We start from the raw sequence: 26,590 nt of genomic DNA on the forward strand, positions 1-26,590 counted from the left end.
TAAATTAATCACCTGACTCAGGCTGGCAGTGTCTGATCACACTTCATTGGTTACTATTTTAAATGGTTTCAATAGCTTGCATATAACGAAGAGTATTCTAAATTGTGCTGGACTAAGGTACATTCCCCCTCCTCTCCCTATGTCATGGCTTGTTGTGTACATTTGGATAGCTTGTTGCTGTTCCTCCAATCGCTGAAGCATATAAAGGGTGGATTTCTATCTGGTTACTACCTCTTGCTCCAGTTGGTGGCATGGCAAAAAAGTTATATCAGCTACTTCAATCTTCTACATGCTGAATGCCAAAAATGTCCAGACATATTTTGAGCCACAGAAAGCATGTCCTACATGCACCTACTGTATCATTTAAAAAAATAAATTCTAAACCACCAAGCAAAACATGGTAAGAGTTTAAATTGACCCAGTTGTAATGCTCATATAAAGTTAATTGTTTTATCGAAAATGACAAATCATGAGAGACTTAGGGCCTAATTAACTACTGATCACAACTGCAATTACGCACGCAATCGGCCGATTGTTGCATTCTGCGCATGTGTATGTATCGCAGTGCATGTGCGCAAACTGGCCACTGCAATTGGGACTGCGATTGCAGTGACTACGCAGACCCACTGCAGAGTGATTGACAGGAAGTGCTGTTTGTGTGAGGTGATGGGGGTGGTCGGCGAAACGCAGGCGTGTCAGTGCTTTCGAATGCTGTTGCACGGGTGCAGTGGCAAATGCAGGATTTTGAAAGGGGGGGTTCCGATACTTGGTTACAAAATCAATGGCAAAAAACCTAACCACATACAGGCAGCACTCCTCGGGTACTCAATAATCAATACTCAATAATCCAAGCTTGTTAATCCATTACTGTGCAACGTTTCAGATGAATTTATTACATATTTTGTCAATGCCTTGAAGAAATATGTAATAATTGCATCTGAAACGTTGCACAGTAATGGATTAACAAGCTTGGATTATTGAGTACCACAGAAACGCTGCCTGTATGTAATTGTATGTTCAAGACTGAGCGCTCTGCTTAGTTCTTAGGATCTGCACCCCGGGTGTTGAACTTTTTTATTTGGAGTCTACTTGACTATATTTATATGGAGCTTTTCACCTCCTTGAAGAAATAAAAAAGCGGCACCGCAAACATACACAGTGACATATATAGCACACAGACGCACACACTGACACAGACTGCACTGACACAGACACACTAACACACACACACTGCACTGACAAAGCATATACACACATACACTGACAAAGCCTAGACATACACACACTGACAGACACTGCACTGACAAAGCCCGTACACACACACACTGACAAAGCCTATACACAGGCACACTGACAGACACTGCATTAACAAAGCCTAAACACACACACTGACAAAGCCTATACACACACACTGACAGACAGACAGACAGACAGACAGACACTGCATTCACAAAGCCTATACACACACACACTGACAAAGTCTATACACACACACACTGATAGACACTGGACTGACAAAGCCTAAACACACACACTGACAAAGCCTATACACACACACACTGACAGACAGACAGACACTGCACTGACAAAGCCTATACACACACTGACAAAGAAACAAGCAACAGTGATCTGCTGAAAAGAATAATGATTTTACTAAGGATTACGGATGTGTGTAAGGTAAAGTGGGCATCCTTATGTTGTGCTGTGACGGCATAGCAATTGCAATGGATTAGCATACTATTGCAGTGAGACTGCATGGGTAATCGCTATTGCAATTGCAGTTGTGATCCGTAATGCTGGAATGCTTTTTATTATTTGACAAAATTTTTCAGATTTTACTAAATAATTTGCATGAACTCGAAGCAAATGACGTAAATGGAAGGAGATGTCTAGATTGGTTAACATTCCTCCCTCTACTTACTTTGTTCTCACAAATGATATAGATGGCTTGACAAATGTTGTCAGGATTTGGGAAAAATTATTCCACACATGTGGCTTTTTTTGGTATTGTCACGGACTGAGGAACTTGGAGTTGTGTACCCGAACTGGGTTGTAAGACAGAGACACCTGAACCAATAGGTAATTTGAAACTGGACGGTTTAATGTAGCTTCTGCTCATACAGTAATAGAGGAGACTGTGATATAAGATGATATAATAAAGTCCTCTGTGCAGAGATAACGCAACTAGAAGATGCTGAATAAGACTGTAGGACAAAGTCTCTGTATAGTCATTGAACTTGGGAAAGGAACTGTAGGAAGAAATTGTAGACTGAAACTAAATTAACTTGAAGAACTTAGAATTGACTCTGGACTGGAGTGACGTGGAATGAACTTGAAGAACTTGGAATATGACTCCGGACTGGAGTAACGTGGAGTGAACTTGAAGAACTTGGAATATGACTCCGAACTGGAGTAACGTGGAATGAACTTGAAGAACTTGGAATATGACTCCAGATTGGAGTAAAGTGGAGTGAACTTGAAGAACTTGGAATATGATTATGCTCAGGCATGACATTCGCCTTCTTTTTCACTGGCAAGAACTGCTGCCACTGTTGGCTAACTTACTTTGACACAAACAATATTCTCCTCCTGAATTTTATCAACTTCTTGTTCAACATCTTCATCATTAATATCCTCATTAGTGTCAGATACACAAATATTGCAGATGATGGGGGATACTACTGCACGCAGTTGCTGACACTGGAAAACACATTATGCAAATGCTTTTAAATTCCTATACAAAAACACTGAAAATAATTTTTACACACCAGGAACAGAACAGATCCCTTTTGCGAGAATCGTTTTGGGGTGCAGATGATGAGGGGATAATCAACATTGCCTCTGCCCTCTATACACAAGTGACAAGCAATAAACTGCAGATTTCCTTGAGATAAGTGCAGGTTCACTTTAACAAACAAACAAAGAAGAGCCTATTTCAGTACAGTAGCCTGTTTGTTTGCAATGTGTGAGTGTGCATGTGCAGTGTGTGTGACAAACAAAATAGACACACTGACAATAATGTCTGCAGTCATCCTACTACTCCAGCTGCTACTACCAGGGGCGGATTGGGATGGAAAACCAGCCCGGGAAATTTCTGAAGCAACCCTAAATGGAAGGAGGTGGAGTCTGTGATGGGGCGGGATCTGATGGCATATAAGGGGCATGTGGAAGAGAGATAGCAGGAGAAGGCAGAGAGAGATGGGGAGAAAGAGGAAAGAGACAAGAGAGAGAGAAAGAGAGAGATGAAAGCTGTTTTATTCCTCATCATTTAACAATGTACAGTCCCCACTCCTCTATATAATGATAATACCACATATCAGTGTGTGCTGGGAGCTGTGTTATTCCTCCTCATATATCACTGTATGGTCCCCTCCCCCTACATACTGTAATAATAATACCACATATCAGTGTGTGCTGGGAGCTGTGTTATTCCTCCTCATATAACTGAACAGTCCCCTCTTCCCTATATAATAATGCCACATATCAGTGTGTGCTGGGAGCAATTTTATTCACCCTCATATCACTGTATAGTCCCTTCTCCTTGATATAATAATAATACCACATATAAGTGTGTGCTGGGAGCTGTTATTCCCCCTCATATATCACTGTACGGTTCCCTCTCCCTAATATAATAATAATACCACATAACAGTGTGTGCTGATAGCTGTCTTTTTCCCCCTTATATATCACTGTATGGCTGTGTTATTTCCTCTCATATATCACTGTACTGTCCCTTCCCCCTATATAATAATAATAATAATAATAATAATAATAATACCTTATATCAGTGTGTGCTGGGAGCTGTGTTATTCCCCCTTATAGATCACTGTAAAGCCCATTCTACTGTAATTGATAAAAAATAACCCCCATTTCAGTGTGTGCTGGGAGTTGATAATTAACACTCCCTCCCTATACCAACCCAGAGGGTCACTTACCAGCCGTTTTCCAATGTCTCACTGCTCCCACAGTCACAGGGTGGCCTTGGTGAAAGAGGAGTGGGTGCTGCTTCCTTCTGTACTTTGAGGAGACCAGTGAGACACTCCTCTGCGTCTCCACCACCACGTTCTGACCGAAGAGCAGGAATAGTTCAATGATGCTGTTGTGCTGTGGAGGCCACACTGGGTTGAGTGGCAGAGCCTTAAGCAGGGTATCCACTAAGCGAGTTAAACAAGCGATTGCACAATAACGATGTTGCTATCGTGCAATCGCTTGCAAATCACGCATGCATCGTGCATGCATCGTGGATGTTTTGGACGGAAGCGACCCGCGATGCGCGTGCCCGCGGGTCGCATCCGACATCGCCCGTACATGCAGGTCAACCTGACGATCTCGACAGGTTCTGCATGTGCGGGGATGAGGGATGTGCCGGGACTGAACGAGTGAACGTTCAGTCCTAGCACATCACTAGCTATACAAACGACATCACGATTGCAATGTCGCAATCGTGCTGTCGTTTGTATATCGCTAAGTGGATACCCTGCTTAAGAATGGGCAACGACTGGTGGTGGGAATAGGTAACTGTAAGGCAGTGTTTCTGGCAGCTGTGAGAGACTGTGCTGCCTCTGCATGGTCCAGCCGGCCCCAGTCACCCGACATCTCCGGCCCTCTCCTCCGCTGCTGCTCCACATACGGCCACACACAGGCACAGCTCAGAGGGTGGTCACGGTCGTGAAGGGGCTGCTAATGAGATAGTTGTCTGGCCCAGTGGGAAGTACCCCAGTTTCCCGGCGGCCCAATCCACCCCTGGCTACTACTAGTCGATTATAAAACTCTTTGTCCTCCTACCTAAACTCCTCCTAATTGTACCCTGATGGCGGTGCCATAACTTTGTGATAAGTTGCCCGGTGCTGGCCATGCCCCCCTCAGCAGTATACAATCCGAAGCCGGCTGCCGGAATCCCGACAGTCGGCTTCCCAACTGCTTTATCCCGGCATGGGATAAATGCCCGGTGTCTATATCTAGACGCCTGTCATTTCCCCGACGCCGGGAGACCGGCGCCCGGCATCCCAATCGAAGGGATGCCGGGCGCCGTGAGCGGACAGCCGCGGGGGGGGTGTTAGGTTTAGGGCACCAAGGGGGGGACTTAGGGTTAGGCACCCCCCTGGGAGGGTTACAGTTAGGCTAGGGGGAGGGAGGGTTAAGGTTAGGCACCCCCGGGGGGGACAGGGTTAGGCATCTCCCCGGGGGACGTAGGTTTAGGCAGCGGGGAAGGGGGGCGTTAGGGTTAGGCACTTAGAGGGGGGATTAGGGTTAGGCACTTGGGGGGAGGATAGGGTTAGGCACCCCTAAGGAGAGTTAGAGTTAGGGGGTTAGGTTAGGTTAGTTTATACTTACTTTAGCAACGATCAGGATTTCCAGCACTGTCGGGCTTCCGCTGCCGTGAAATCTGCTTTTGTCGGCCAGGGGCTGCCGGGAATCGTACTGATTCCCCCTCAGCACATGACATCATGACATCATGCCACGAGGGACAGGGTCGCCAGCAACAGGAACAATAGCGCTGCCCAGAGCATTCTCTGGATGCTTCAGGAGCTGTATGGCTGCATTTTGCCATTTGGAGCGTCCAAAGGATGCTCCAGGCGGCACTGCAGCTGCGATTCTGGCTGCAGGTTGACATTCTAAGCACTCTGCCAGCCAGATTCAGGGACCGTGGGTGAGCAGCAGTGCCGTCCACAGAGCTCTGCACTCTGGGCCTGATTCAGACCCGGAGGCAAGTGGCCGTTCGCTCGTCCGCCATACGAGCGGAAAAATTAAAATTTAAGCGATTGCTCGTATGTTTGCTCGTAGCTAACCTTCCGCCCCATATTCTCCCAACCCCTCCTCTAGCTAGCGAGCATTCAAAATAGCGAGCGTCCATCTCCTCTTTGGTTGCATTTTGCATTCCTTTTGTTTTGGACATGTTTTGGTAACTGATGGTTTTTTTTGGTATAGTCTGAATTTTTGGTTGGTTTTTAAAATCTAAATGAAGGTGTCATTTTAGTAATCCGCACATTTTTTAAACCCACAGAGGACCAGAGGCGTAAAGATGCAATAATCCGGATTACTGGATCTACGGGGCCATGTAATTGCCATGCTGGTGGCATTGGACCATCTTTTGGCGATCCTGCGCCACTAATTTTCGACATGACCAAAAATAATTTTCAAAAAAATAAAGTTTATTTTGAATTATTTAAGTCTCATTCCTTGTCTGTAAATCTTAGATTGTTGAACCTTACATAAGTCGACTATTTGACCCTGAGTTTTTAAGTAATGTAAATTTGTTTGTAGAAAGCTCAAGTAAGTATGTAAGCTTGCACATTAAGCACATAACAATACCAATAGGTTTGTAGAATTAGCCTCAAAAATCAAATAATTTTTTGTGGGGGTAATGTAAAAATTAAAGCTACCTGCTTAGGCCTAGATTTGAAAACATACTGATTCACCATAATACCTTTGGTGTTTGTTTTTAGCAACAAAGCAGGGTACTACAGTTTACAAATTAAGAAATTACAGTATTAGGCATTAAGCAACTTTGAATTTTTTTGAACAGGTTACACTTGGTTTTAATTTAAGACGGAAATGGTTGGGTAACGTAAAAAAAATATTTAATGCACACAAATAATAAACACCAAGTGAATTGACACAATAAATTCACACATTGAAAACACACACAAAAGTCCAAACAACACAAACCCCCCCCCCAAAAAAAATCAGGAACTGTTTGAAGAAGTAGCATGCCAACATGAATCCACAAATGAGGAGAAGAAATCATTGTTCCTGAAGTTATATCCAATGTGTCCACATAAAGTCATTTGTGTTGATCAGGTAGTATGCATGGATTTTTATGGTCATTTTAGGGAATAAAAAAAAAAACATAAAAAAAAGTTAAAAGTGTACATTAAAATATTACATGTTTACATTGTGGCAATTAAATTAATTTGTGGAAACAATTACCTAAAAATTCTTGCAACAACTTCATCGCGTATGGCCCCCCCACATACTGAACTCCGACCAACCTCGGGGGGGGCGTCCTCAGGCAAGGCATCCTCTGGCTGCATTGGGACACAACTCCTTATGGCGATGTTGTGAAATATCCCACACAGGACCACAATTTTCGAAACCATAGCCGGCAAATACATGAGGTCGCCACCAGAGCGGTGGAGGCATCTGAATCAGCCTTTTAAAAGGCCGACACAGCGCTCCACCACCTGCCTGGTGGCTGTAAGTGCGGAATTATACTGACTTTGTGGCCCTGGTGTGGGAACCAAATAAGGAGTGAGCAGCCAGGGCGTGCAAGGGTAACCACTGTCTCCTGTGAAAATATAAAAAGCAAAATCAGGACCATTGTGTCCCAAGCTTTGCATTGGTTTCAACAGAAGGTTTCAACTTACCCAGAAGCCACGCATCACCAGCTTGTAGGTTGTTTAATTTGTGCCAAATCCCTGATTGCCGGATGACGAAGGAATCATGTGCACTGCCTGGGAATTTGGCATTCATGGACAGGATCTGGAGGGAGGCATCACATACCACCATAACATTCAGTGAATCAAAGTGCTTGCGGTTCCTAAATATTGCCTCCAGATATGCTGGAGGCTGAAGTGGTATGTGAGTGCCATCCACAACCCCTATGATGTGTGGGAAGCCAGCAATTTGGTAAAAATTTGCCTTCACCACATTAAGGGAACCCATATCCAATGGCATTTTTATAAAATGATGGAGGTGTTTAAAAAGTGCATCCATCACTGCCCTCAGGATGCTTGAAAAGGAGGATTGGGATATTCCTGCCACTATTCCCACGGTGGTTTGAAAGGATCCTGAGGCACAAAAATGTAACACCGACATTAATTGAGTAAGTGGTGGTATTGCTGTAGGACTGTCAATTTGCCGTTCAAGATCACTCTCTATTAATGAGAGAGTGTCTATGATGATTTGTGGCGGAAGACGGTATTGCCTTAACACCTCATCATCTGGCATTCCAAAAAGGGTGACATGTGTTCTATATATCTGGGGCCTTGCATGCCTATGAGGCCTATGCCTGGGACGAAGTTGAGGTTGGTCAGGTTCTGGAACCATGGCCAATATAATACGACCAACAACAACCTGAAATGTTAAGCCAGGTAGTTATTATTTTAGACAAATGTGTTCAGAAAAATATACTTATCTTTTCAAAGAAAACCAAAGATTCTTACAGGCCTGGGTCGTGTCATGTGAAAATCAACCTACATTTCAAAAGTAGAAAATATTTTTATTATTAATTTAATAAACTAGGAATTAAGCCAAATATAGTTGTCGAAAATTTAGAGAAGGGAGCACACATTAGTTCACAAAATAGTACGCTACATTTAGAGTTAAGACATGATTTTACACAGAAAAAACACACATTAGTTCGCAAAATAGTATGCTACATGTAGAGTTAAGACATGATTTTACACAGAAAAAACACACATTAGTTCGCAAAATAGTACGCTACATTTAGAGTTAAGACATGATTTTACACAGAAAAACACACATTAGTTCGCAAAATAGTACGCTACATTTAGAGTTAAGACATGATTTTACACAGAAAAAAACACACATTAGACAAAATGTGTTCAGAAAAATATACTTATCTTTTCAAAGAAAACCAAAGATTCTTACAGGCCTGGGTCGTGTCATGTGAAAATCAACCTACATTTCAAAAGTAGAAAATATTTTTATTATTAATTTAATAAACTAGGAATTAAGCCAAATATAGTTGTCGAAAATTTAGAGAAGGGAGCACACATTAGTTCACAAAATAGTACGCTACATTTAGAGTTAAGACATGATTTTACACAGAAAAAACACACATTAGTTCGCAAAATAGTATGCTACATGTAGAGTTAAGACATGATTTTACACAGAAAAAAACACACATTAGTTTGCAAAATAGTACGCTACATTTAGAGTTAAGACATGATTTTACACAGAAAAAAACACACAGTTCGCAAAATAGTACGCTACATTTAGAGTTAAGACATGATTTTACACAGAAAAAAACACACATTAGTTTGCAAAATAGTACGCTACATTTAGAGTTAAGACATGATTTTACACAGAAAAAAACACACAGTTCACAAAATAGTATGCTACATTTAGAGTTAAGACATGATTTTACACAGAAAAAAACACACATTAGTTCGCAAAATAGTACGCTACATTTAGAGTTAAGATGATTTTACACAGAAAAAAACACACATTAGTTCGCAAAATAGTACGCTACATTTAGAGTTAAGACATGATTTTACACAGAAAAAACACACATTAGTTCGCAAGATAGTACGCTACATTTAGAGTTAAGACATGATTTTACACAGAAAAAACACACATTACTTAGCGAAACATATGCTAAGACCAACACATCTAATTTGTTAATTAATAAAACCAAAAACACTTACCAAAAACAGACAAATATCCCAAAGTTAGAAAAGGTCACTTGGTCACTGCCAAAATAACTGTTAAAAAAAAAATTGAAAACAATTTAATACTAAATATTTAGGGGAATTATTGAAATACTTACTCAAAAATATAAAGAAAAATAGCAAAAAAAATTCAAAAATGCTAAAGTAAGCAAAGTAATAAAAAAACACTCCTTCTCAAAAATACAAACTACTCCTTCACGAACCAACAAACCACTACACCGAAAAACCTCCAACAATCCAAAAATGCCACCTCGAATGGAGTCACACCAAGCCATAAATAGGCTTTATTTTCCCGCTCAAATTAAGGACGGACAATAGGAGCACACAAGGAATGATGCAGCCGAATAATGCTGACGCATGTATAAAAATGTCACTGAAGGCCAAAATCGGTCTGCTACATTGAGAAAAGACAATGAGTACAGAGCAGCAAAGTACTAGCCAAGAGCCGCCATGTAATTATTTTAAAAATTATGTGAAAATGCTTATGTTTAACATTAAATTTTTAAACATTTACCTTTTTAAATTTTTCAACCATTTTAAAAAAGGTGTGGAGGATGCCATGGAAGAGGCTGCTGGGCCTAGTAGGCAAACTAGGGCCCAAAAAAAAAGGCAGCCACAATTCACAAGGAAGGAGATGGAGGTTTTGGTGCAAATGTGCAACGACAACCTGGCACAGGCACCAAGGAATATGGGTGCAACCCAGAGATGGAAACTGTGGGACGACATAGCCAGTGCTGTCAATGGGGTGGGTGAGTTTGAACGTTCAACCCGGGAGGTCAAACGCCGGTACGTAAAAACTACATTTGACTAAAAATGGTTACAGGTCCAAATACTGCAGTAATAATGCCAACTTTTTAACCAACAGATTGAGCGACTTCAAATATCGGCTTAAACAAAAAATGGCTGATAGGGCTAGGCATGCAGGGGAAACAGGTGGAGGTCCCACCCCTGTGTCACTTGAGCTCACGAATTTGGAGGAGCTGGCCCAGGGGTGTGTGCAGGATGAGGAGGTGTTTGGCGTGTTCGAATATGGATACTGACATGCCAGACTTTGCGGCTCCTCATGTTGCCCCAGGTAAATGTTGTAATGTTAACAACTCAGAAATGTGTTTTGTAAAATATCTCGATTTAAATTTTAATCTTTTCTCTTTTTTCTCACAGAGACACAGGCGGATGAGTCTGCTCCAGAGGTGAGCTTTGGCCGCAGAATTTCTTCTGGCTCTGCAGGGGAGGAAGCAGTAGATCCGGCTGGGGACCCTGTGGCAGACAGTCCAGGGCATTCCCCCTCGCAGGCAGTGGCCCTCCTCACTGATCTCAATGTTAAAGCGGATCAGCACACCGAGATTCTGCTGAGGATGGACACCAATCTGCTACGGGTGGTGGACGCCCTGGAGGAAAATACTGCGGCCAACGTGAGAATTGCAAATGCCCTGGCGGAAAATACTGGGGCAAACATAAGAATTGCAAATGCCCTGGAGCAGCTCGTTCGCCAGCACATGTTGGAGCCGGCCTCCCTTCCTGCCGGAACATCAGGACCCTCCACCTCTAGCACAACACCACCCATCCCTCCAAATGTGCCTAGTCCTATGCCTATTCCAGAGGCCACAACATCTGCCTCTCTCCAGGCCAGCCGAAGGAGCTCCCGGGCCCGTTCCGGCTCCCTCCAACCCCCGGCCAAAAGGCCTAAAAGACGATAACAGCACTGGCTAATTACCCCACAATCCATCTCTGTGTTTGCCCCATATTCCTTCATGACAACAACCTCCCTCTCCTTTCTTGTGAATTGTTTTTTTTTTGTTTTTTTAAGGTTAAAATGCCATTTATTTTGTGTGTGTGGCCCAAATCATTTTTAAAATTTTTTAACTTATTAAAAATATGTTTATGGGAAAAAAAATAAAAAATGGACACAATCATTTAATAAAATTAAGATAAAAATCTGCAAAATTCTATTGTTGATGTATTCCAAAACGGGAATACATCAACAAACTTAGAAACAATACAACGGAAATAGAAACATTTAATTTTTTTAAACAAAACAAGGGTTAAAAACAATTTATGAGTTTGAATTAACACTTATCAAAAAACAAAAGGACGATTGGTTTCTTGTCCTCCAAAAAAATAAGAAAAAAAAAAAACATGCGTACAATATTGTTTCCCTAAAAAAGAAACACAAATATTTTAAAAGCCCCAAAATAAAAAATATTTGTTAGCTAATTGATTGTATGACCCAGAAATTAGCAGCTGAGTAGTTCACCTGCGTTCGGTTTTTAGCTACTAAAAAAGGTCTATTTGCTAAACACCTTACAAGCAGTTTTGCATTTGAAAGATGATTGTTTTTGTGGCCTCAATTGATAAATAGCTACACCATCGATGAGCCCAGGGAAGTACGAAGAGACCATCGTCATTGTGGTAGACTATACCAGACCACAAGCTGAGCGAGCAGTCTTAATGGAAATTGGATGAGACAGTGACGTATCACTTGTTCCGTTCACATTTGGCGCTCGCATAAGATAATTTATGTACGCCCAAAAAACGCCTCGACACGCCTGCGTTTTTCCATCTCCACCCCCGTCACCACCCCAAAACGGACAATTCTGTCAATCACATTTGACATGTCACTTCCTGTTCGCTGTGTCTACAATCGACTGAAAAATGACCGCTATCAGATGTACGCACATGCGCACTGTTACACCGACGCATGCGTGGTTGTACAACATCGACTGACTACGAACGAGCGGCCGCTTACGAGCGGCTCTGAATCAGGCCCTCTGTGCGGTGGCACCGGTCGCCCATAGCTAGTTACAATCCTGCCTGATGGCGTGCTAATGGTGTTTTATTTTTTTCAGAGCTACAGCCCACAGGGGATGTAGTTATGAGCCGGTCTCAATCCCGACAGCGTAATACCGGCAAGGGATTTTTAAAATTCAATATCCCCAGCCCTGCACACACCGGCTACTACAAATCTGCTTCTGCTTGTCTAACTTACAACAACATTGGCTGAATGAACTGTCTGGATTTAAAAGCATTTTCTTTAACATGAATGAATCCGTCTAGTTTATTGCAATTGCAAAAGTAAGAAAAGCAGAACCACTAAAACGGTAACTCCAAAGGCCACAAATATTGAATAATAAATAGACCCCTTTGTGAAATACTGTAGGGCACTATTTATCAAGGCAATGCTGAATGGTTGCTTATCATATGTTTGCAAATGTATGTAACTAAGATCTCTGTATTATTATTATCGTGGAGGATATATGTCTCTTTAGCTGGTCCATTGCGGTGTGCTAGGGGAATTTGTTTATTTGTTTTCTTCTAGTCTAGTTTAATCCCTCCCTTACTTGAACCTGTGATGGACCAATAAGTTGATTTGAGCAACTACCATTCTTGTGTATCAATGTTCTGAGAGGCATGGATGGAATCAGTAGTTGGAGGGTATGCTGATACTTGTAGTGCCATATTGGTGAATCTTGGGGTTCATCCAGATGAGTTGGCTCTCAATTTAGAAATACATAAATGTATGACCCAAAGTAGTGCTATTATCATGTATTATTTCTGAATGGATAGTCATGGTTTGAGCTATATTGCAGAGGTATAGTGGCTCAGTGAGCAGACTGAACAGCAGTACTATTACATAGTAACCCAAGCAGTGCATTCGACCAATGACTGCATACTCACAAACCTCAGTGATTGACTGTATGTGTGATAAATTTGCTTAATCTCACTGGTCTTTGATTGGTTTAGTTGATCATATTGGCAGATAGTCTGATGTTTGGGAACTTTGATTTAAAATGATCAAATTGGCCACCCTAATTTAAGATGTAATAAATTAGATAACATTGGAAAGCTGCAAATTAAATATATATTTAGGAGCCTATTTATCAAACAATATTTGTGGGATATTCCCCCAAAACAGCAGTTTTTGGGGGATACCCACAAGTATTAAGTATCACCCGAATGCACTAAGGTGGGATCGCAGCCGATTGGAGATATCTGCACCGGTCCCTCCATTTCTGACAGCAGTTGCAGCACCCATGTTGTCAGATTTACCAAGATTCGCATTCTGGAACTTGACCATGTTAGTAGTAGGCCATACTAGTCTAACCAGGAAGCAGTGTGATAGCGTTATACTATCACACTGTTTCCAGATTTTCTCCAGGATGGGCTCTTATCGGACTTCATCTCCTGGCAACAGATTGTTAGGCATGCAAATATTCATTCATCTCCAATATCTGCTGCGGCCCTTCCATTTCAAACAGCAGCTACAGCCACCATAGGTATCTATGGGGATGGAAAGCGATCAATTATAGCATTCCAGAGCTTGGCCTGATAGGATAATGCCATCTCCAATTTTTACGAAGAGAAAGTTTTCCGTCAATAAATGATGCATGATTTGGCTGACTTTACCATGTTAGTAGTAGCACATAGTAGTCTATGGGCTACTAATTTGCTAATGTTTACGGAGGCTCCCTCTCTGTTGTCCCCTGGTGATGCATGCACCGGCCAATGGCTGCCCATGCGCAGTGTACGCTGAGGAACCAAGCCAGGGAGCAATGGGATAGCGTAACACTATCTCACTGCTTCCAGCTCTTCGAAAAGGATGGGATCTTATCGAAGCTCATCTCATGGCAAGAGATTGTTAGTGAATTTGTGAGAAAATATTTATTTTCACTTTGCAAATTTACACAAAAAATATTTATCACATCCACATTAAAAATGTGTATTGTGAGCAATATGCCCCTTAATTATTTTGTTTCCACAAAATATTAATTCATAACATTGTATATGTTGGGTCATATTCTTTCAATGTAAATAACAACACAATGCATTTTTGAAGATTAATCAATTTAAAAGAGCAGGAAGCTTTTTCTGTTATAACAAATATATATACTAACAAGTACTGCTATAATTTTTAGCGCAGGCTGTAAATGAATGCATTACAATATTTTCCAAATAAAGGTAATTTTTTGTTTAACAAGAATGAAGTAGCCTAAGTTACTAAGAATTAATTTACAATAATAACCTGTTACTTAGTGTAATGACTAGTCCATGAGCTCTGAAAATATATGTGAGATAATACAGTATGTCCCTTTACTGTACATAATAATGATACTACAAGTCAATGATAAGATCAGTGACAATATAAAATCTCAAGGCCACAGCTTAGTGCTTTTATGCAGGTTGAAAACATTCAAGGTGACTTTGTTCTGTGCTCCTAATGAACTGATTATTTCAGTATCTATTATTCATTTTATGCAGAATAACCATGCTCTGGCAGCTCATGTAAATACTGTATATCAAAATGGCCCTCGGCAGAAAAAAGGTTCCCCACCCCTGATGTAGAGGAATAACATATAGATGGAGAAGAGGGCCCCAGTCAGTAGTTACATTATGAGTTCCTGATAAGCTTTCAATGTAGAGGAATAACATATAGGTGGAGAAGAGTCAGTAGTTACATTATGAGTGCCTGATAAGCTTACAATGTAGATGAATAACATATAGGTGGAGAAGGGTCAGTAGTTACATTATGAGTGCCTGATAAGCTTACAATGTAGATGAATAACATATAGGTGGAGAAGGGTCAGTAGTTACATTATGAGTGCCTGATAAGCTTACAATGTAGATGAATAACATATAGGTGGAGAAGAGGGCCCCAGTCAGTAGTTACATTATGAGTGCCTGATAAGCTTACAATGTAGAGGAATAACATATAGGTGGAGAAGAGTCAGTAGTTACATTATGAGTGCCTGATAAGCTTACAATGTAGATGAATAACATATAGGTGGAGAAGAGTCAGTAGTTACATTATGAGTGCCTGATAAGCTTACAATGTACATGAATAACATATAGGTGGAGAAGAGTCAGTAGTTACATTATGAGTGCCTGATAAGCTTACAATGTAGATGAATAACATATAGGTGGAGAAGGGTCAGTAGTTACATTATGAGTGCCTGATAAGCTTACAATGTAGATGAATAACATATAGGTGGAGAAGAGTCAGTAGTTACATTATGAGTGCCTGATAAGCTTACAATGTAGAGGAATAACATATAGGTGGAGAAGAGTCAGTAGTTACATTATGAGTGCCTGATAAGCTTACAATGTAGATGAATAACATATAGGTGGAGAAGAGTCAGTAGTTACATTATGAGTGCCTGATAAGCTTACAATGTAGATGAATAACATATAGGTGGAGAAGGGTCAGTAGTTACATTATGAGTGCCTGATAAGCTTACAATGTAGAGGAATAACATATAGGTGGAGAAGAGTCAGTAGTTACATTATGAGTGCCTGATAAGCTTACAATGTAGAGAAATAACATATAGGTGGAGAAGAGTCAGTAGTTACATTATGAGTGCCTGATAAGCTTACAATGTAGATGAATAACATATAGGTGGAGAAGGGTCAGTAGTTACATTATGAGTGCCTGATAAGCTTACAATGTAGATGAATAACATATAGGTGGAGAAGGGTCAGTAGTTACATTATGAGTGCCTGATAAGCTTACAATGTAGATGAATAACATATAGGTGGAGAAGTGTCAGTAGTTACATTATGAGTGCCTGATAAGCTTACAATGTAGATGAATAACATATAGGTGGAGAAGGATCAGTAGTTACATTATGAGTGCCTGATAAGCTTACAATGTAGATGAATAACATATAGGTGGAGAAGAGTCAGTAGTTACATTATGAGTGCCTGATAAGCTTACAATGTAGAGGAATAACATATAGGTGGAGAAGAGGGCCCCAGTCAGTAGTTACATTATGAGTTCCTGATAAGCTTACAATGTCGATGAATAACATATAGGTGGAGAAGGGTCAGTAGTTACATTATGAGTGCCTGATAAGCTTACAATGTAGATGAATAACATATAGGTGGAGAAGAGTCAGTAGTTACATTATGAGTGCCTGATAAGCTTACAATGTCGATGAATAACATATAGGTGGAGAAGAGTCAGTAGTTACATTATGAGTGCCTGATAAGCTTACAATGTAGAGGAATAACATATAGGTGGAGAAGAGGGCCCCAGTCAGTAGTTACATTATGAGTTCCTGATAAGCTTACAATGTAGAGGAATAATATATAGATTTACTGATAGTTGTACAAAATTGCAGCTTCTTGAGGAACAGTTATGCATGCTTATGCCCCCTGTAGTATGGCCATTTCTCTACCTATAGGTCTCCACACTTACATAACAGTGCTATATGTCTGTTATACATTTCTTGTGTATATGTCTATGTGCAATACATGAATTATCTGCCTGATTCAGAGGTGGACGAAATGCTGATGTTTTCGCATTTGAGCAATTATCGATGGTCTGCACACCGTGTATGCGTCAACATACATTACCGTCCCGCAGTGTGATTGACAGTCAGGGAGCACTTGGGGGAGGTAACGGGGAAGTGGCGGTGTAAACGCAGGCATGTTGCTACCAGTTTTGGGGCCATGAGGGAGACTGCAACTACAATCCTGTAAGCAGAAAACATGGCTCCGGCATTTCAGTTCTCGCAGCCTCTCTCTGCGACCATAGGTTTACTCATAGGAGCAATTATAGAAGGATCTGTGACCGATCCTGCCTATTTGGGCCTGATTCCAGGATTTATGCAATGCTGTTACTCACGCAGATGGAGCAATTGTTTGCCATTGCGCATGTAGCAAAAGCTGCACTGTCAATGCACACTGATTGTGATCACACTCACACAGAGGATTCACTCGCAAAGTGAGTGATAGGTAGTCAGCGTTTGTGGGAGGTAACGGGGGGGTGGTTAGAAAAACGCAGGTATGTCTGACCGTTTAAACTCCATTTTATGGGTGGGCAGAAATGAACCATTGCAATCTCCTTCATGCCATGAGAGCTCACTGCATGTCAGGAGAGCCACAGTGTTTGAGGCTGGTCAGACTTTACTTACGAGCTGGGTGGCTGGCAGATCTGCGTCGAGGTTACCGATGTTTACGCTGTCGCACAATATGAGAAGGCAGCAGTGGGCATCCCTATGCTCAGATAAGCTTTGGAAGGCATTAGCATATTTTAGAAACTGCAATCTCTGAGAGAATGCAGTTGCGATTGCATTAGCGTAAATCTCGGATTCAGACCCTTTGTATGCAGACACTTAGATTTGTGAAGCCACCGGGCAGCGTGTCAATAAAAATCTTGACATCTGTGACATTTGCATATTTTCGCACATCTACTGAGTACAAAGATGCAGCAGAGGTGGCATTGCGTCCATCTCTGAATCAGGCCACGTGTGTGTATTCATATACAAACAGAAATGTTTATGGTTGTGTGAATGTCTATAATTGTAGGTTGTTTCTGTAGTATAAGTAAAAAACAAGCAATAGAATTCACAATTGTATTCTCACATTGACATTGATTTATCCGTAGAAGTTGTACTGTAGGCTTGGGTTGGGGTAGTAATATTGTGTAGTTCAGGTGTGGCATTCTCAGTGAGTGTTGTTCTGACATTTAGGTGTTGCTGGGAAGTCACTGCGGGTTAAAGGGTTGTTTTCAGTTCAGTACATGATGGTGTTGGGAGGCTTTGGTACCAACAGGAGAACCTGCTGCCTCCTAAGAACAGAGCTTTATAGATCTCATATGGTATATTTATTTATTTATTATTACCAGTTATTTATATAGCGCACACATATTATGCACCGCTTTACAGAGAATATTTTGGCCATTCACTTCAGTCTCTGCACCAGTGGAGCTTACAATCTATATTCCCTATCACATGCTGACACACACATACACACAAGGATTAATTAGCCTACCAGTATATTTTTGGAGTGTGGGAGAAAACCGGAGTACCCGAAGGAAACCCATGCAAGCACAGGGAGAATATTCAAACTCCACACAGTTAGGCCGTGGTGGAAATTGAACCCATGACCTCAGTGCTGTGAGGCAGTAATGCTAACCAATACACTGTCTGTGTAATGGTATATAGGTCTCATATAGTATTATTGCTTAGCTAGAGCATGTAATCCAGAGCAGGCTACAACGTGAGAGATGGGCAGGAGAACAGAAGAAGGCCAGTTCAGCCCAGGAGGTGAGCAGCTGGTACCAAAGAGCAAACAGATGGGAGGGAGGCAAGAAATCAGGATGAGGGAGCATAATTAATAAAGAGATAGCAGGTGTGACAGGAAAGACTCATATGGTTATGTTGGAAGCAGTCTGGCCTTTGGAATGAGATGAAACATGGTTTAGATTGGAGAAGAGGAGACATGCCAATTGCAAAGTGTGCTTATTTGTAAAGGAGTGGTATGTTATTTGTGTAGGAGAATGGGTGTGGTGATATGGTGTAAGTACTGTTAGGAGTAAGGAGCTCATTCAGACCCGCTCGCAAGTTGCGGTCGTTCGCTTGCAAAAAGGGGCCGGATATTTAAATGAAGTGCTCACACTGCGTCGTGTAAGGACGCCCACTATGTTTTAGCGAGCTACGGCAAAGTGCGCTCGCAAGTGTCTAAAGACGCCCCTTTGCCACTCGCAACACACGTCATTTCCGGGAAATGAAGGATTAATCTGGACCATCGTGAGCCATTGGAGCTGCTCGCAGCCCTTGGGGTTGCCTTAACCTGCTGCAAGCACAGCGATCAGTGCGGGCTGAAATACTTGCAGGTGACGTGTACAATGACGCTAATTTGCTAATCATGCACACCCTTTAAATGGCGTTTTGGCTGCCTGACACGCCTGCGTTTGCACATCCACCCCCCGTTCACAAGCACCTTCCCCTGTTACCACCCACAAACGGCACTATCCGTCACTCAAAGCAGTGACCTGATAGTGGCTTACGAGCAACCAAAATCAAATGGCTTGCGCACGCGCACTGCGAATTATACGCATGCGCAGATGGGCGAAAATCGTTCAGAGCGAGCGATCGCGCCTTAGCGAGCTGGTCTGAATCAGGTTCAGGTCCTAAGTCATGTCCATGAAAGGGGTATGCTATGGATTCTTCTGCTTTTGCTTTATGATTTTAAAAGTATTTACATTAATCAAGGAGGATCAGCCAATAGTCTGTTTAAGCTTTACCAAATTCATAGAGCTACAAACCATTTTATCCCTATAACCTTGTTTTCATGTCAACCAAGGGCCTGATTCAATCCCGCTCGCAAGCGGGTCGATGGTGGCCCAGTGCGCACGTTCGGCGTGTGCAATACATGTGCGCGAGCCCTGTAGCGAGTGAGACCTTCACTCGCTCCGACGCTCGTAACAAAACGGGGCGGATGTCGATGTTGATCGACAGCTCGCCCCGTTTTGTAGGATGGTAGGGGGGGTGGCTGAACAAACGGAGGCGTTCCCGAAGGAACGTCTGCTGTTTGTGGGCGGCCCTACTGACATCACGAGTGATGTCAGTAGTGGACTTCCGGCTCTATTAGAGCTGGAAGTCCACTCGGCATTGCGAGTGCTGAGACCCTACCTTAGGGTCTCCTCGCAATGCCGATGGTCGCGATAAAATGACCATCTCCTGCCCGCTCGCACTAGCTGTGGGTGGGCACCCACAGCTTAGCGAGCGGACAGGAAAAAATAAAAAATAAAATACTCCCCGCCCTGATTCAGAGCGTGTGCGCTCGCAAATAGCGATCGACTCTGAATCAGGCCCCAAGTCTCTTCTTTGCTTTTGCCCACACACCTGAATTTGATTTCTGAGCAATGAAATCATCATAAGGATGACCACATTTTGAACTTTATGACAATTATCCATATTGTGTGACTGTAAATGACCACACACAAAACAATAACCATGAATAACACACGGATCTTCCAAAGCTAACCTTTCCATTGACTTTGAAGAACAATTAAATTTTTTTAATCATGTGTAACCCTCAAAGCAGTGTCATTCAACCCAACATTTGTTACTTTTTTGTCTGGATGTATCTTGGAGAGGACCTGTCATATGATTTTTTCTATATTTATTGAGAATTGTATTCTCCAGCCTCACCTTTTGGCACTTTATTGTGATTTGTCCTCTAATTTTATTGTATGATTGTTTAAGACACAGCATTTGGTTTTTTTTTTTTCCAATTTGAACAAGAATTATTTTTGTGTCCTTATACACATGGGCATGATGCCATTTGTAGCGATTCCCATATTTTCATACTTTTTCCTGAATTTTGTATCTTACTTTGCATCTTATTCGCATTATAGCTGCATATTCATTTGCTTATAGTGTCCCACGTAGTTAAGATTAGTATTTTTGCTGCAAAGGAATAGATATAAAGTTGCAGATTAAGCATAACAATGCATGGCGCGAGGCATGGCATGTGCCACTCATATCAGATTTTTTTACCCTGATTAGCGAGTGAGTCACACACAGAAGTTACATGAAGCGTCAGTATTCAGGGCAGGGCCGTAGGGGGAGTGGTGCGGCCGATGCCTCCGCACAGGGCGGAAGCCTCCCAGATCACCGGCCGCTAACTGTCCGGCTCTGGAGGTCTGTAGAGAGACCTCCTGCAGTGTTGTTTGGTGCTCGCAGAGTGATGCCGAAGAGGATCCCCACCCTCCACCCACCCCCTGGTGAAAAAAGGTAAGCGCTCAGGGGAAGGGGAGAGCGGGGGGGAGTGCGAGGGGCGGCAGTGCAGCACAGGGCACACTGCCGTCCTGATACAGCGCTGATTCAGGGTACCGGTGCATTGCATTTTTGTCGCATTTGTGATACGAATAAGACACATTTTTTGTGTAAAAGTCTCTGATGGGACACTTGTTGGGTCCCAAAACCAGTGGTGCTCCAAACAGGGCTGTTTGGCACAATTTGAGGATAGGTGTATGTGGACATGTGTACATCATTCACACAGCTACAAAATCATGCATTAGAAACTACACATAACTGTAATATAAAATATGGTGCTAAATAGACAAAATAAATATTAGTATTGATGGCCACATTTCATGCACAAGCTCCTTACTGGTAGCTCTGCAGTGTTGCCCTTGTCCCACAGTGATTAATTTGTCATTGCTCTCAATCTTTCATCCTAACTCCAAACCTTCACTTCCATCTCCCAGCTTTTGTTTTGTATTCTAGAAAAACTAAAAGTGAAGGACACCCCAGCAAAGGAACACAGAGGACCTTCTGGGCCTGATTCAAAGATTTACGGAATTGCAAAGCGGCACACAAGCAGCATTGCAATTCCGTCCATCTTAATGCAAAGATACTTCCTTGCTGCATTTGCGAGCACTATCACCTTTGGTCAGGCTACAGAAGCTGAAGCTTCCCGCAGCCTGACCGGGTGCTGGTCACTTCAGAGGCAGGAATCTACGTCCGCCGACGCACACTCTGTTCTCGTTCCTCACAGAAAATGGGGGCAACACGCCCTTGTTTCTGGGAACTGTGATCAGCCACTCCCGCGCTCCGCCCCCCAAAAGCTGCAGCATGTCACTCATGCTGTGGCTTGGGGGGGACTGCGAGCATAATCGCAGGACCAGTTCTGCACGTGCACAGAATTAGTCGTGCACAGGCGCAGACCCCCTAACCATAGGAGATGTGCGTTCATCATCGGAAGAACATACATCTCTGAATCAGGCCCTCTGTCTCCTCTGCACCACAGCTCCCATGTCCCATGACATTTTATTTGGAAATATGAATTAGGTGTGTAAAAAGATGAATGTTTTTGACACGTTACAATATTATTTATAACAGATGTTTAACAATGTGTAATATTATAATACAAAAGGTTAACTTCAAAATGTATAAACATTTACAGTACAGTATTTAATTTACAGGTTTTACTGGGACCTGACGATGTTACTACTGATGGTGGGGAATCTTATTATTATTCCAGTGGGCATCACTTTCTTTAAGGAGGAGAACACCCCGGCTTGGATTGTCTTTAATGTTGTGTCTGACACCTTTTTTCTTGTGGATCTGGTACTGAACTTCCGCACTGGCATTGTAGTGGAAGACAATACAGAAATTATCCTGGAGCCACAACGTATCAAGATTCGTTATCTAAAGAGCTGGTTCCTCGTCGACTTTGTATCCTCTATTCCTGTGGACTACATTTTTCTTATTGTAGAAACACGTATTGACTCAGAAGTTTATAAGACCGCAAGGGCCTTAAGAATTGTCCGCTTCACTAAAGTACTCAGTTTGCTGCGACTCCTAAGACTTTCCAGACTCATCCGTTATATTCACCAGTGGGAGGAGGTAGGGTTATGCATCTCTACAGTGTTGTTTGATTACACAGTAATATGTGGCCTGGAAATCAGCTTTGGTGACTTTCACCTAGAATGATGCAATTGTGCTGTTTTTAAAACAAAAGCTGTAATTTATTGAGAATGCAATACATGGTTATTTCTGTTTATTTAAAAAAACTGCTATTGTCACAATTACAGCATTGTTTATTTTCATACTTTCCATATCTGTGTCCACATATTCACCACAAAGCATCACAACTATTTTATTGCTCTAATTGTTGGTGTTTCTCATCTGCTTGCTGCCAAAGTCACTCATACATTAATATGACCACATGTTATTATATGTGATATTTTCTCCTGCAGATTTTTCACATGACATATGACCTGGCAAGCGCTGTGGTACGCATTGTAAATCTTATTGGTATGATGTTACTGCTGTGTCATTGGGATGGCTGCTTGCAGTTTTTGGTGCCCATGTTGCAAGATTTTCCTGATAAATGCTGGGTATCATTGAACCGTATGCAGGTGAGTTTAATATGTATGGGACTTGATAGAAATGTTATGTTTTTTGTTTTGTTTCATTTAATTGAATATAGGCACCTTCATTTTCCACCAAAATCACTTATGTAAAGTTGAAGAAACATCATTATTAATGCATGGAGCATGGTAGGGATTTGTGTGAATTGCTAGTTCCCTTAAAGCGGGCAAAGAGTAGCTGGAATGTGGCAGTTGCTCCAAAGTCTTCATTGCCATAAAGCATAACTGTGATCCCTTTAAAACTGGTAGTGTCAGAGGTTTTTTTTAGAAGGTATTGAGCCTATATTTGACTGACATACGGCATATGTTGTTGTGGCTCTTTTGGTAGTGGCAGACATTTGTTTCAGTCTTATGCTTTGGTGGGATTAATGTGAAATGCTGTATTTTCCTTACCTGGTTGGTTTTTGTGTGCTTTCCAGAATATGTTAACCTTGTGTTTTCTGAAGTCCTATTTAGATAAAGCTTAGTTAAGTATGCAGTTCCCTGTGATGAGAAGGATGGGTAATTATTATCCTTGGCACCACACTGTGGGCTCTATTTATCAACATTATTTTTACTAAAATAATGTGAATAAGGGTGTTTTCACACCCTTTTCACATTATTTTAGTATCACCTATAGTTATTACAGGGCAATTGGAGTAGAATTCGTAAAATTCAACTCCAACCCCTAAGTATCACTTATTTTTAGTAAAGCAGATCGCATTTCCCATAACTGTAATGGGAAATGTGATCTGACCAGAGTTACTAAAAATAAACTGTGAAAAAATGCCGGGGGAAGCCCTGTGATAATAACGCCACCTGGAGGTGGCGTTATCCAGGGTCTCCCCTGGTTACCGGCCTCCTGCCCTGCTCTAACGGGGAGAGCAGAGCCGGTCCCAGTAATCAGCTGTTATGGTCTAAACAGACCGCAAGCTGATTACTGTAAAGAAAAGAAGAAAAAAATAGTAAAAAAAAAAATGTACTTACCTGACTCCAGGGACCGGTGATCGGGCCTCCGGTGATGACTCCCCTCCGGTCAGCTGGTCTCCCATAGTGCACTGCTGCCCGGTCATCAGGTGATCGGGCCCCAGTGCAGTATGGGAGATCACCTGACCGGAGGAATGGAGAACATCACCGGAGGCCCGGAGCATGCAGGTAAGTGCTATTAAGGGAGGGGGGGTCGCGGGGGGTCCGTGATCGTGGGGGTGGGGCTTAGCACCGGGGGGCGGGGCTTAGCGCAGGGGGGGTAGCAGCGGCGATCGGTCGGCGCATGCGAGGGCACTTAATCACGCTATTTTTTCCGAAAATACCGTGATATGGCTCCGAAGGGGATTTGCAGGGACAGAGCTTTATCGCAAGCTCTGTCCCTGCAAGGGATTTGTAGTAAAGCCCTGTGATATTGCCTGAATTCGCAATGCAAATTCACTTGGTAATATCACACTACAATCTGCATTCAATATGCGGATTGTAGTAAATAGAGCCCTGTATCACTGTTTGTCAGAAGTAGATTAAGTTTTCTTGTGTATTTCAGTTTGTATTAATGGCTTATTTTAGTGGAAACCTTAAAGCAAAACATTATCAATACAAGTTTTCTTTTACATAGATTAATGTTGCATGCATCTGGATGTTGCAGGTGGAATTGCTTTGGTTGGTGTTTAACCCCTGTGATTTTGCAAATCGGAGATTTACTAAAGCCAAATCCACTGCAAATCGCAGGTGAAACACAACTTAACACTTCAATACACGGCAATACACCATCGGACCAAATATTGTATCCCTTACATGGGCACAAATACAGATCATAGCTTTACTAAGCATTGTGTTTGTCAAACTGATCAAAACTGCACCCAAATCAAAGCACAATGCACAAAATCAATAGACCTGCCTGTGAGTATGATCTGATCTGTGCAGACTTTGCTGTGTTACTCTGTAAATAAAGGGTTAATCTTAAAAACAAATGTGTGTGGTCCCCCCTAAAAAGCATAACCAGCCCCAGACCTCAGAGTCCAGTCTGGTACTGGAAAATCATTGTGGGATCTCCAAATTTTTTCAGTAACCAGCACGAGGCTGAACCAGCCAGGAGGCTTACACTATAGCCAAGAGACACACAGTGTGGGGTTCTCCTGCCATAATGTAAAACCAGCCTCAAACTGGTCAGCCCAGGGCTGGAAATCCTCAGACAAATGTGGTCTCCCTTCCGGAGGATCAACCAGCCCTGGGTTTTCAGCAAGCCTGCCCTGCCATAGAAACCATTGGCTGATTGGCTGAGACTGTCCAACTCTTAGCCAATCAGTGCTTCAACATTGTGTATCGCAGTGAGAACTGTCATATTGTGGTTAGAGCTGTTCATAGTGTTCAGCATGTCCATTCTGGCTTGGGTCACTGAGATTTTTTGTTTTACCAAGACCCTAGACTACTCCGTATTCAAGGGGACAGAGCACATCCAAGGAGTAGTTAAGTATGAAGCGTGGGTGTAAGTGTGTTACAAGACTCAGTTTGTGTATGTCCTGTCATTTTTGTAATATTTTCTTTACAGTGGAACGATAGGTAACAACGGCCCCTTAATGTCCAGGCATGCTGACACTTGTGGTTCTCCAAGTGCCAGCATGCAGAGCAGGCTTGCTGGAACCTGTATTTTCACTGTAAAGAACAATATTAAATCGATCTTTTAAACAATTATCCCGCGCACCCACCACCAAGGCTGCTTGGAAGAGCCCTGGAATGCTTGTAAGGGGGGACCCCACTGTAAAGAAAATATTACAAAAATGACAGGACTTACACACACTGATTGTTTTAACCCTTATCAAACACACACTTCATACTTACCTACTCCTTGGATGTGCTCGGTCCCATTGTCTATGTAGTAGTCCAGGGTCTTGTTAAAATAAATAAAAATGCAGTGACCCCCACCAGAACTGACATACTGTACACTATGTGCAGCGCTAACTGCGATATGACAGTTCTCACTTGGGACACCCTGAAATACCGATTGGCTGAGAGTCGTACACTTTCAGCCAATCAGTGGACGGTTTATACGGCAGGGCAGTGCAGACTTGCTGAAAGCCCAATGCTTGTTGATCCTCGGGAGAGGGGGCCCCATTTTCCGACGATTTCCAACCCTGTGCTGACCAGTTTGGGGCTGGTTTTACATTATGGCAGGGGCAACCCATGGGGGGGAGACACGACACAATTTTTTTCAGTATAGTACACAAACGCCTGCAAAGAGCATATTGATCTGTGTGGTGCTTTTAATCTGCTGCCAACTGACAGCAGATTAATACTTTGATTTGGCTGTAGAGGTAATTGCAAATGGGACAATATGACTGAAAATCGCATATGCCAGAAATCAATCAGTATCAACATTGAATCAAAATGAACATTAAATATGCTGCTTAGTAAATTTGTGAATTTGATTTCCAGCTACAGTATTTTGTATAAAAGTCAAACATGAAGTCAAACAGTCATACCTGGAGTCCTCATCTACCAACTGTAAATGTCAACATTCTTTTTTTTGTTTTGTTTTGCTATAAAC

At 42.2% G+C, this 26,590-nt stretch overlaps 1 protein-coding gene across 1 annotated transcript in view; it reads left to right on the plus strand.

Moving 5' to 3' along the window:
• Window positions 1-26,590, plus strand: part of HCN4 (hyperpolarization activated cyclic nucleotide gated potassium channel 4) — a 202,495-nt gene that overhangs the window by 99,278 nt on the left and 76,627 nt on the right. Inside the window, exons 2-3 of the mRNA XM_088446221.1 lie at window positions 22,129-22,552; window positions 22,906-23,067. Of these exons, the coding sequence (XP_088302347.1) occupies window positions 22,129-22,552; window positions 22,906-23,067 (586 nt within the window). The remainder of the gene's footprint in view (window positions 1-22,128; window positions 22,553-22,905; window positions 23,068-26,590) is intronic.

The sequence above is a fragment of the Taudactylus pleione genome, unplaced genomic scaffold (assembly GCF_031769625.1).
Source record: "Taudactylus pleione unplaced genomic scaffold, aTauple2 ptg000019l, whole genome shotgun sequence".
Taxonomy (NCBI): domain Eukaryota; kingdom Metazoa; phylum Chordata; class Amphibia; order Anura; family Myobatrachidae; genus Taudactylus; species Taudactylus pleione.